Below are 12,733 nucleotides of genomic sequence, written 5' to 3' on the forward strand. Positions count from 1 at the left end.
TTCCTTCTCCCTCCCTCCCTCCCCATCCTTCCCCCTTTTCTTTCCCTCAATTTCATCTTCCTCATCCTTCCTCGTCCACTTCTATCGTCACTATCTTTATTTCTACTCCAATCCTTCTCCGTTTCCTCCACATCCTACACCACCTTCCTTCACTCCTCCACCTCCTCCACCACCTCTTCCTCATCATCATTGCTATCATCGTAATCACTCGCCTTGTCTTTGTGCATATGCGTGTGTGTGTGTGTGTGTGTGTGTGTGTGTGTGTGTGTGTGTGTGTGTGTGTGTGTGTGTGTGTGTGTGTGTGTGTGTGTGTGTGTGTGCGTGCGTGTGTGTGCGTATAGGGGGGAAACAGTTGCAAGGGGGGTCTAAGGTATTCTGCGAGAGACGAGAGCCCCGCGAGAGTTCTCCCTCCCGGCGGCGCACGTGTGTCTGCGGCCGCTCCTCCGCCCTCAGTCCACGAGGGGCCTTTGAGGTGCCTGGGGGTGGGGGGGTGGGGCATGTCGAAGGCGCTCTTTAGGACTTGTGTTTTCGGGGAAGGAGGGGGGGAGGGAAGGGGAAGAAGGCGGTCGGAGAGGAAGCAAGAGAGGTGAGGGGGACTGGTGGAGGAAAAGGAAAGGGAAGAGAGGGGGATTGGGGGGGATTCGTAGAAGGGAGGAGCGGCAAGAGATGGGAATGGGGAAGGAAAACGAAGCGAGGAGAGAGAAGGGGAGAAGAAGCGAAGGCGGGGGAGAGGGGAAGCAGCAGCGGCGGCATCGGCGGCGAAGGATATTTGTTCCGTGCTTGTCCCCCAAGGTGTAAGACACGTGTTCCTCACTCTTTACGCGAGCTCGAGGCGTGGCGGGACAAGGGTGTCGCGGGCTGTAGGACATGCTTGTTCCCCTGTCCAATATGTTCGGAGGGGTCGGCGGCGGGGGAGGGGGGGAAGGGCAAGGGGCGGGGATATCGGGGAGCTTCAGGGGGAGGAGAGAGGGGGTAGGGGATGTCGGGGAGATGCTGGGGAGACAAGGATTGGGTAGCGGGAGGGATGTCAGAGAGAGAAAGAGGGAGGAAGGGGGAAGGGGGCATAGGCAGGGATAACAGGGAGCCTTACGGGGGGGAGGGAAGAGGGAGGGGAAGGAGGAGTACGACCCTGGAAGATGTTTGGCGGTGCGTGAATGTATGTATTTTTATTTGTACACACGTCGTCCCTCATCTTTTATTCAGTCGAGGCAACCTGCTTACCGCTTTTGTCAAGGGGCGGCGTATCGCGCGGGCCTCGTACCACCGCCGCCTCCGCCTCCGCCGCCGCCGCCGCCGACTCCTCTGTGTCGAGAAGGACGTCACACACGCGATGTTTGAGTGACCGATCGCCTTTAAGTATCGGCGGAAGGAGAGGGAAAAAATGAGGTTCTTCCCGCTGTTGCCGAAGGGAAGATGGGGCGATGGGGGGAAGGGGGGAGCGAGAGGGGGAGAGGGAGAGGAGAGGAGGGGGCAAGGGCAGAGGAGGAGGGGGGAAGGGCAGAGGAGGAGGAGGAGGAGGAGGAGGAGGAGGAGGAGGAGGAGGAGGAGGAGGAGGAGGAGGAGGAGGAGGAGGAGGAGGAGGAGGAGGAGGAGGAGGAGGAGGAGAAGGAGGAGGAGGAGGAGGAGGAGGAGGAGAGGAGAGGAGAGGAGAGGAGAAGAAGAAGAGTTTCTTATATTGGTTGGGGAATTGGCAAGCGGGAGGGGGGTCGAAAGGAGGGGGAGGGAGTAAAGAGTAAGGGGAATCAGGAGGTGGGGTATGGGAAAGGGAGAGGAGAAGGATGCATGTTAAAAGAAGAGGAGGAGAAGGATGAAGAGAAAGAAGAAAAAAAGGGGATTTAACAATTAAGAAGGATATAGTGAAGGGAGAGAAGATGAAAGAAGAGCGAAGCAAGAGGAAGACGAGGAAAATGAGGAGATAAAAGGAAGGAAGTAAGGAAAAAAAAAAACAGCGAAAGTATTTCTTCAAAGCGACAGCGACGTTTTCCTTTGATTATATATCGATTTAACAGACATCCATCCGTTTAAATGCAAGAGGTACAAGTCACAAGGCGTTTTGTGTGACGAGCTATTCCCGAGGGCGTCGAGCGTTGGTGTGGGCGTGAGGAAGAGAATATGTTGGGGATGTTAGTTTAAAAGGGAGAGGAAGGAGGAGGAGGAGGAGGAGGAGGAGGAGGAGGAGGAGGAGGAGGAGGAGGAGGAGGAGGAGGAGGAGGAGGAGGAGGAGGAGGAGGAGGAGGAGGAGGAGGAGGAGGAGGAGGAGGAGGAGGAGGAGGAGGAGGAGGAGGAGGAGGAGGAGGAGGAGGAGGAGGAGGAGGAGGAGGAGGAGGAGGAGGAGGAGGAGGAGGAGGAGGAGGAGGAGGAGGAGGAGGAGGAGGAGGAGGAGGAGGAGGAGGAGGTATTTACGAAAAAAAGGATATTGAGCACTGATGTAGATATTTGAGCATATTCAATGCCTTATAGGTCATTGGACAGGAAATGATTTATAAATAATGGAAGGCTCAATATTACCTCTTATCATATGAAAAATGTCAATAAAGGGTATACTTTTTGCAGTAGATCATTAGTGTAACAGAGCAACGAATGCCAGTAGAGCAGATGCACTCGATCTGATATGATGAAGAATGCACGTTTCAAAAGTGGCCGAAGTGTGTTTCTTAAGTTGGGGAGCACCTGCTTTTCTTGTATTAGCTTCTCAGTTATTTTCAAGATTTGTGATAAAGACAAAATAGTATGTAAGATTAGGCTGTTGTTATTACCATCATTATCATCATGATGTCATTACAATTATTTTTCTTTTTTTTCTGCACTACGAATTTAATTTTTTAAAAATGGCAAGTATTTTTATTAAATATATGGAAATGAAGTAGCTCAGGTAATGTTTTCGTTGCACACTGTAATTGATACAGTTTGAATTTCCCTTTGTCCATATTTTTGATTTGACACAAGATTTACGAAATAGTTCTACATGAGTGTTTCATTTAGCCTCTGGCACGGTGATGATGATAATGATAGGATAGAAGCAAAATAATATAGATAATTATAATGCTGATAATATAAGAAGAAGAATTATAGTAATGGTTGCAATAATATTACCCACTTTGTTATTAGTCTGAAGTTATACTGTGTACTGTAGTCATGTCAGTATGTAATATTCTCGGAGATACCAAGATTGCAATGTAATATGCTCATTTTGATTTTCAATGCAATTGGTATTATTTCCCCATAAGCCGAGTATACTATACTCTCTCTTAAAAATCAATCGAATGTATAGTAAATACAACGCCATTATACAAGTGCAGTTTGAAGGCGGAGGCAGGCGGCGGGAACGCGAGCGAAAGTGACCCTTCTTGAGGCAGCCGCTCGTCCGTTTTGCGTCGGCGTCTGATCGTTATCGCGGCAGTGATTTCTTTTCGACTTAATTGCCGCCTGAATTGAATTGCGTGATCGTCATCGCGGCAGTGCTGGGCTGGGTGTTTTGTTTACTGATTTGTTTTTGTGTTTACTTGCGTGGGGTGGATCGCTGATGTGTGCTGTGGCGGATGAAACGGACGGGAGATGGTAGATGATGGATAAATGATGATGATGGTAGATGGTGGATAAAGTAGATAAAATGATGGGTAAAATGGGTACAGTTGTGGGTGAAATAAACGAAATAGTGGACAATGTGTAAATAGCAGATAAGGATGATTGGTAAATCCTTCTCACCGACGAGGCGCACATCCGCCCACGGCCTGAGAAAAGAAATCGGCCCGAGATGATTGAGGGACGGGCGTGCGGGCGTGGGGAGGCGGCGGCGACAGGACGTGCATGACAGGGCGGGTCGAGGTGCGATGTGACGTCTATCGTTGTCTTGCCCCATACATGTGGGCGTGATGATGGGTGCAGATGGATGGCGGGTTGATTAGCGCCCATCGGGAGGTTTGGGGGATGGGGAGGGAGGTGGAGGTGGGGGAAGAGGTGGAGGTGGAGGTGGATGTGGAGAACGTGTTACGGGGGGAAAGAGGGAGACTCGCTTCAGCTTTTGTAATCTTTGTATCGGTTGGTGTATATGCTAAGCACATGCGAGGGAATGAACACCTGTTTTTCATATGGTAACCTCTTTTCGCTATAAAAGGAAACGTTGTGTATTACCTCATGGCACCTCTCTATACACTGTGTTGTGGAACCAGGAAGTAATCCAGAAACACTTGAAGTGAGTCGATTTTATGGTTAGATTGTTCTCTCATAGGAATATATTCTATGGTAAGGACGGGCACGCGCGCGCGCACACACACACACACACACACACACACACACACACACACACACACACACACACACACACACACACACACACACACACACACACACTGAATTCCTCTTCCTCGGCATCATTCTCAGGCAAACGAGTTGACTAATGTGCTTCATTCATCCATCCATTCATTCATACGTCCTCGTAGACAAGTTTCAAGACGGGCATCCGAAAGCTACTGCATTCAGTCACCTTGGCTCAGTCGCTTCTTGTGGGTGAGGATAACATACATTACTTCATCCTTTTGAGATGTAACCGCTTGTCTCAATAAACTTGTCGAAGGCGAAATTCATATTCTCCTCCTCCATCTCCCGCATCTGCCTCCTCCTTCTTTCTTCTTCTTCTTCTTCAGCTTCATCTTTATCTTCTTCTTCATCTTCTTCTTCTTCTTCTTCCTCCTCTTCTTTTTCTTCTTCTTCCACCACCTCCCCCTTCTCCTCCTTATCCCCCTTCTCCTCCTCCTCCTCGCCTCCTCCTATTTTTTCGTTCTCTACCCTTCTCTCCTTCTCACGCTTCAGAAAGTTTGTTTAGGTCGGGCCAAATTTCCCCTTACTCTCTCCTTCTATTAAGTGTAAAATATTTACCATATCGAGAAACCACTGATGATCATGTCATAAAATTGAGAAGAGAAGAGAAAAGAAGCGAAGATAAGATAAAGATTTATATGCCCGTTTTGTCCAGTCGAATTATCATTTTTTGGTTCGGGAGCCTGAAACATAGTCTGTCTAAGCACTGCATGAATATGGAATTGCTAGTGTCCACTTGTATCTCTATCTATCTTTATATCTGTCTCCGCCACACACTCGCCCTCATATTTCAATATGCAAAGCAAAGCACATAACGTTTACATACAATCCTGTTGCAGACGTCCCTCAGAGCTCTCCTCTTCTCCCTCCGCCCTCTCGTCCTCCTCCTCCTCCTCCTCCTCCTCCTCCTCCTCCTCCTCCTCTTGTGTTTCGTCTTCTCTATATTCTCATGCCCTCCTTTTTTTCTCTGCTAACCCACATTCCCTTCTTTCTCCCTGTCCCTTTCCCTCTCCCCTCTCCTTTTTTCCCTCGATTCCCTTCCGCTATCCCCTCTCCTTTCTCCTATCTCCCTCCCTTCCCCTCCCCTATCTCCATTCTCCCTTTCCCCTCCTCTCCATTCCTCGCTTCCTCCTTTCTCCCTTCCGTCTCTTCTCCTATACCCTATCTCCATTCTCCCTTTCCCCTCCTTCCATCCCCCTCCCCCTCCTTCCATCCCCATCCCCCTCCTTCCATCCCCATCCCCCTCCTTCCACCCCCATCCCCCTCCTTCCACCCCCTCCTCCCCCGCCACATCGTCCATGGATACCGGCGTACACTCCCTACTATGCGAAGTCGTCGGGTCTCTCTCCCTCTTTTTCCCCCCTTGATAATCTCTCGGGACGTGACATTCTTGGCGAGCGGGAACGCCGTGTCGGTCGGTCGGTCGGTCGGCTGGTCGGTGGGTCTGTCGGTCTGTGTGTCGGTGTAAGAAGTCGCCCGCTACCTACCTATCTTGCCCTCTTCGAGGCCGGTTGTGTTTTGCTCCCCAAGGGAACGGCAGCTGTACTTCGTCTGGGTACTGGGCATGGCGGGGTCCCGATGCTGCTGTAATGACTCCTGGTGGTGCTGTTTATGCTGCTGTTCCCGCTGTTGCTGTTGCTGAATTTGCTGTTTTTACGGCTGCTGCTGTCGCCTCTGTCGCTTCTGCACGTGTTTACTTTGGCACCGTGTAGTGGTGCTTAGGTATGCCGGGATTCATTCTCACTCTTTCTTCATTTCTCTTTCGTTCCCCATCTCTTCCTCCTTTGCTTTCTCTTCCTCTTTCTGTTGTCTTTCTGCCTCCCCACCTCCCCATTTTTTCTTTCTCCTCTTCTCCTTCTTTCTCCCTCTCTCGCTCTCCCCACCATCTTCCTCTCCCTTCTCTCCATTCTCATCTCCCACCCCATCTCCTTTCTCCTTCTCCACCCCCTCTCCCTTCTCCTCCCTCCTCCTCCCTCCTCCTCCCTCCTCCTCCACCCCCTCTCCCTTCTCCTCCCTCCTCCCTGCTCTCTTTCTCCCTCGTTTTTCGTGCCCTGTTCCGTCCTCATGATATCCACGTGATGGGAACTTCAGTCGTACCCACGCCCAGCAGACACAATTACTCGTCGTCTTCGGTGCCCTCTGCGTGGGTGTGCGTGTGTGTGGGTGTATGTGTACGGGGAGAGACAGTGAGTGCGTGAGAGTGTGAGTGGGGGTGAGAGAGAGAGAGAAATGAGAGAATTGGGAGAATTGGGAAGAAAGAGAGACATGAGAGGATAGGGAAGAAAGAGAGGGGAGGAGACAGTGTATGGGAAGTTTCTGCGTTTCTTGGAAAGTGCGGCAAGTGTCCTTGGGAATAAAACGAACCAGATGATGAATAAATTGAATTTGATTTATTCTGCTATGGTGGCGGCAGCGGTGACTCGGGGAGGCCTGAAAGAGGTGTGGGAGGGTGACTGACCCTCCCCCGCTCCACCATCACGTCTTCCTTTCCCCCTCTCCTCCTCCTCCTCCTCCTCCTCCTCCTCCTCCTCCTCCTCCTCCTCCTCCTCCTCCTCTTCTTCCTACTCCTATTCCTATTCCTATTCCTATTCCTATTCCTACTGTTACTCCCGCTACCGACAACACTGCAGCCTCCTTCGTTTTCCTTCTCCTTCCTCTTCCATTCTAACTCAACCATTACATTCTCTCACCTCTCCCATCTCTTCTTTTTTTCTCTCCTCCTCCTCCTCTTCTCCTGTTCCTCTTGCCACCCTTCCTCCACCCTTTGACTTCCTGCATCCTGCACGTTATCTCCCTTATTTCTTCCTTGTATTCCCTCACCTCCCTCTTTCTCCCTCGACAGTGTTGTGACGTCATAGACACTGTAGTCTGTAATTGGTGGCGGCGACTTTCGCGTCTACGGGGAGCTCATCGCCAGCCACTTCACCGTCTCTTCTCTTCGTGTGGCTTTTTATTTAGTTGATTTATTCATTTATTTATTCGTTTATTTATTTTATTTGTGTGTGTGTGCATGTGTGTGTTTGTGTGTGTGTGTGTGTGTGTATGTGTGTATGTGTGTGTCTATTTTCATGAGGTGTAATTCTCCTCGTTTTCCCGAATCGTCCCTGGGAGTGTTTTCATTTTAGGGTTCTTCGTGGAACTCGGCGGGATGTGGATATTGAGGGGTATGGGAAGGAAGGAGGGAGAAGGAGGGAGGGAGACAGACGGATAAGAAGATAGGTAGAAAGACATACAGACATGCAATGGCAGAGGGGCTGGGGCGCAGACAGACAGACAGTCACAACTGATCGCTGAGGGAGAATGTAGAGGGAGCGCCGAGCAGAAACGAACGCGAATATAGAGAAAGAGAAAGAGATAAAGAAGGGATGGAAAGGTTGAAGAAAGCATTACGGGTCGGGCGCTGGTCTATGGTAGCGGATGGCATGAGTAAGCAAGTGCGGCGACGGCGGCGGCAGCGAGGCCTGGGCACCTTGGGCACAGTGCCACGCCGATGGCCCGCTCGACTTACCTTGTGTGTGTGTTGGCACCGGCGCCGCCCGAGTTCCTCTCTCGCGGATTCTCTCTCCTCAAGATCGTAAACATTGCGCACATATTGGCGGCTTCTCTTGCTCGGCCGCCCTCCCACTCCGGAGGCCGCGCGCCCGCCGCCCGCCGCCCGTTCCCGCCGCCCGTTCCCGCTCCTCGCCGTTATTTTCCTCTCTCTCGCGTTCCTCCTCTTTCCGAGGTTGGCTTGTGATTGTGGGAGGGGCTGGATTTGCTTTCTTTTCTCTCTCTTTTTTGTGTGTTTTTTCTTGGCTTTGTTCCTGTGTCTGTTTCTTGGGTTTGTTTTTCTTCCCCCCCCCCTCACTCTCACCCTCCCTCCCCCACCCCTCTCTTTCTCTCTCTCTCTCTCTCTCTCTCTCTCTCTCTCTCTCTCTCTCTCTCTCTCTCTCTCTCTCTCTCTCTCTCTCTCTCTCTCTCTCTCTCTCTCTTTCTCTCTCTTTCTCTCTCTTTCTCTCTCTTTCTCTCTCTCTTTCTCTCTCTCTTTCTCTCTCTCTTTCTCTCTCTCTTTCTCTCTCTCTCTCTCTCTCTCTCTCTCTCTCTCTCTCTCTCTCTCTCTCTCTCTCTCTCTCTCTCTCTCTCTCTCTCTCTCTCACACACACACACACACACACACACACACACATTATTATCAGATATGTATCCCTTCAGGATTGTAGCTGCAATTGTTCAGAATTACGTCATGCAAGGTGACTCCTTCGCCAGTGAGAGAACGAAGGAGGAATAAAGAGGGGGAGAGGGAGAAAACAAATGAGAGTTGAATATCTTAGTGCCGTGAAAACAGAAGCAAAGATAGAGACGCACAAAGAACAATGCAATGAAGGGACCAGAAAGAATAGGAAATAAGGAGAAAGAGGGAACATAACAGAGTAAGGGAGAGACGGAAGTAAACAAGAATAAAGGGGTTGGAAGGAAACAAAATAAAAGAGATGTGTAAAAAGGAAAAAAAATGAAAGGGTTGAAAAAATAAGTGAGTTGGAAGAAAACAAAAAGTAAAAGAGTAGGAGGAAAAATTAATAAAAAAGGAGTTGGAAGGAGAAAATAAAAGAGACGGAAGAAGTCAATAAAAGCGAAAGAAGAACAGAAAAATAAAAGCGAGTTAGAGGAAGGCGAAATAAAAAAGGGTTGGATATCGTGTCTGTATCGGATCCTCCTGCCGGCGGCGCGACAGAAGGAGTTCGTTCGTTTCGTCGGCGGCGGAGGCAACCGAGCGCGCCTTGTTATGCTGTGTTTACATATTATTATCCCTCGCTCCCCGGCCATTACGGGGATATTCGACTTTTTTATCTATCTTTGCAACCCTCTCTTTCCTCTTCCTTTTTTTTTTTTTTTTTGCGTTTGGGGTTTTTTCTATTTGTGTTTGGTTGGCTGTGTTTAGTTTTTTATTATTTTTTTTGTAGTTTTCCTTTTCGTGCTGTTGTCTTGTCTGATATTTTATTTTGCTATTATTTTAGTGTTTATCTTGGTACTACTGGTGCTGATGTTCTATTATGATGAGTGGTGGTGTTGTTAATATTATTGTTATTATTTTATTATCATTGTTATTATCATCATCATCATCATCATCATCATCATCATCATTATTATTATCATTATTATTATTATTGCTATTATTATTATTATTATTATTATTATTATTATTATTATTATTATTGCTATTATTATTATTATTGTTATTATTATTATTACTATTATTACTATTATTATTATCATTATTATTATCGTTATAATTGTTATTATTATTATCGTCCTTATTTTTTATCATCATCATTATTATTACTTTTGTTATTTCATTACTGTTACTGTTATTGTTTTCTGATTCAGCATTCGTTTCCCTCCAACAGGTGAGCGCCTTTGATAAGCTGCTGCATGTTTGTGCGTCCGTGCGTTCTCCTGTTGCCGCTCAGGGATCCTCCTCCGCCTGTGTAGGTGAGTGGACTTTGTGGGGGTGGAGGTGGGGGTGAGTGGACTTTGTGGGGGTGGGGGTGGGGGAGGGGGGAGGGGGAGGGGGAGGGGGAGGGGGAGGGGGTGGAGGTGGAGGTGGGGGTAGGGGGTAGGTGTGGAAGCGATTATCCAGTTCCTTAATGTGGAATGGAGTAATGGGGGGAGGGGGGGGAGGGAGGGGAGGGAGGGTGTTATTTAATGGTCTTGTGAGTCCTGTTGGTGTTTTTTTTTTCAAATGCTTATGGTTCTTTCTTTCTTCTGTTCTTCCTTCTCCTCCTCCTTTTCCGCTTCTTTTCCTGCATCACCCTCCCCCCCACACTTTTTTTTTTTCTTTTGTGCTTTCTCATTTTCTTGCCGCCCCCCTTCCTATTTTCTTCTTCCTCCTCTTTTTCCTTCTCCCCTCCTTCATAACCTCCTGATCCTCCTCATTTTCCCCCGTTGCCTCTGTTCCTCTTTATCCAGTTTCCCATTTCTGTCGTCTGTGTTCATTTTTATCCATTAATTTCCTTTATAAATATATATATATATATTATATATATATATTACATATATATATATATATATCATATATGTATTATATATATAATATATATATAATATATATATGATATATATAATATATATATATATATATATTTTAAATATAATATATGTTTATATATAATATATATATATAAAATGTATATATATTTTATATATATAATATATATATAATATTATATATATTAAATATATATTAAATATGCATATAGTTATTGGCCCTTTTCTGTCATGACAGTCCCCCATTTCTGTCGTCTTTATTCATAATTATACATTCATTTCATTTGATTTATATAGTCACCGGCCGTTTTCTATTCCCGTTGAGGTTTCGGGTCTCTCCGTGGCAACAACAGGACGGTTGAGGGCGACGTGTCGTTGACGTGACGTGACGTGATGATTAGGGGAAGGGGAGAGGGGGAAGGGGGGGAGGGGAGAAGGGGAAGGGGGGGAGGGGAGGAGGGGAAGGGGGGAGGGGAGGAGGGGAAGGGGGGGAGGGGAGGAGGTGGGAAGGAGTAAGGAGAGGGTGGAGGGAATGATGAGGAGGTAGGGAGGGGGTGGGTGCAAAGGGGAGGAATGGAGGGAGAGGGTGGGATGGGCGAAGGATAGAGAGAGGGAGAGGAGGAATAGAGGGGTTGGAAGAGTGAAGAATAAGAGGAAGGGGGGGAAAAGGAATAGAAGGAGAGGAGGGGGGAGGGGAGGTGGCCAGGGAAGGAGGAAGGATTTGGTGGAGGGGATGAAGGGAGTAAAGATGTGGATGGGGAGGAAGGGGAAGGTGGGATAGGGAATGGGGTTAACAGTGGAAGAGAAGAAAAGGTGATAAGATGGGAAGCGAAGAGGAAGTAGCTGTAGTCTCGTAGCCTTGTAGTCTTGTAGCCTTGTCCTTGGTTCATGGTAAGGGGTAAGGGGGGTGGGAGTAGAAGGAAGGGAAGGAGGAGGAGAAGGAAGGAGGGGGGGGGAGTTAGGGGGAAGAGGGGAAGGAAGGGGGGAGGAGGTAGAAGGAAGGGGAGTTTTTGTTGTGTTAGGGAAACGTGAAGGATCCTACCGCGGCTAAAGTGTTGTATCCTTACGCCGTAGGGTGCGTGGGTGGAAGGAGGGAGGGGGAAGGCATCCTCGGGGAGGTCGTTGAATGGGAGGGACCACAGAGGGAGGGAGGAAAAGAATGGAAAAACAGTGGCAGATCCTGTGGTGGTAGGGGGGTGACGGGGGTTAGAATTAACAGTGGGGGGGAGCGACTTGGACTATGAATCCGATAGATCGATAGACATGCTGAGCCATACTAGCCGTTGCTAAATTCCACCAGTAGGCACACTGGACACGATAGGGCAAGATAAGGCAGTGTATTGCAGAGCAAAAGACAGTAGGATAGGGTAGCCCAGGGTATAGCAGAGCAAAAAAGGGACAGGATAGGCTAGGGCAGGGCAGGGTATACTAGACCAAAGCAGTCCAGGGTAGGGCATAGGGCATAGCAGAGCACAGGAGGGCAGGGAATGAGCAAAACAAGGCAAAGAGTACATGGCAAAACAGAGCCGATGAGGACGAAGTAAGGCATAGCAGATCCATGATAAGGCTGAGCAGGACAGGTTATAAGGCAGGCAGGGCAGGGCGCATCTAAGCAGGGCAGGGCAGGGCAGACTAAAGCAGACAGCGTTACGGGAGGCCGGACACCTTCCGCGAGCCAGCCAGGTGTTAATTGCTCGGCTCACAGAACGAGTTTATTGATAAAATCGCCTCAATTAAGTGGCGGGAGACGGCGGGCGCGGAGGAGGTAATCGGGGGACTGTTTACTTGGTTGCGCTGATTTTTCCCCTTGTTCTCTGGTTTCCTTTTTCTCCTGTTTTTTTGTTTTTTGTTTCTTTGTCTTGTTTTCCTTTCTGTGGTTCTTATTTTTTTTGTTGGTTTTGCGTTGGTATTGTTGGTATTACTGTTGCTGTCATTATTGCGATTATTTTTGTCATTATTATCATTATTATTTTATTATTGTTGTTATTATTGTTGTTGTTATTTATTGGTATTATTATTATTATCATTATTATTATTATTATTGATATTGATGTTATTAATATTATTATTATTATTGTTATTGATTATTGGTAATGGATTGTCATAAATGTTACAGCCATTATCATGTTGGCTTATGTTGATGGGATTTTCGTTATGTGATTGGTGTTCTATTTATGTTTTGCGTTTGTTCTACATTATGGGTCGATGTTTGATGCCACACAGAGAGATACTGACTGACTGGCTTTATGGCTGACTGAGGGACTGACTGACCGACTGACGGACGGATGAGGAGGGGAGGAGGAGGTCCTTACATCCTGCTAAATGATAAAAATAGATTGTTTAAAATGTGTTTATGTATAGTGTTTCTCCTTTTTTGTACCGTTGTTGTTGT

General features: G+C 47.9%; 1 protein-coding gene across 1 annotated transcript in view; it reads right to left on the minus strand.

Annotated features, from left to right (window-relative positions):
• The window catches only part of LOC125046515, a 42,793-nt gene extending 36,000 nt beyond the window's left edge, over window positions 1-6,793 (minus strand). Inside the window, exons 1-4 of the mRNA XM_047644293.1 lie at window positions 6,776-6,793; window positions 5,805-5,964; window positions 1,222-1,302; window positions 424-476 (exon numbers count right to left, since the gene is read on the minus strand). Coding sequence (XP_047500249.1) covers window positions 424-476; window positions 1,222-1,302; window positions 5,805-5,964; window positions 6,776-6,793 — 312 coding nt within the window. The remainder of the gene's footprint in view (window positions 1-423; window positions 477-1,221; window positions 1,303-5,804; window positions 5,965-6,775) is intronic.
• Between the last annotated feature and the right edge of the window lie 5,940 nt (window positions 6,794-12,733).

This window comes from Penaeus chinensis, chromosome 39 (genome assembly GCF_019202785.1).
Source record: "Penaeus chinensis breed Huanghai No. 1 chromosome 39, ASM1920278v2, whole genome shotgun sequence".
In the NCBI taxonomy this organism is placed as follows: Eukaryota; Metazoa; Arthropoda; class Malacostraca; order Decapoda; family Penaeidae; genus Penaeus; species Penaeus chinensis.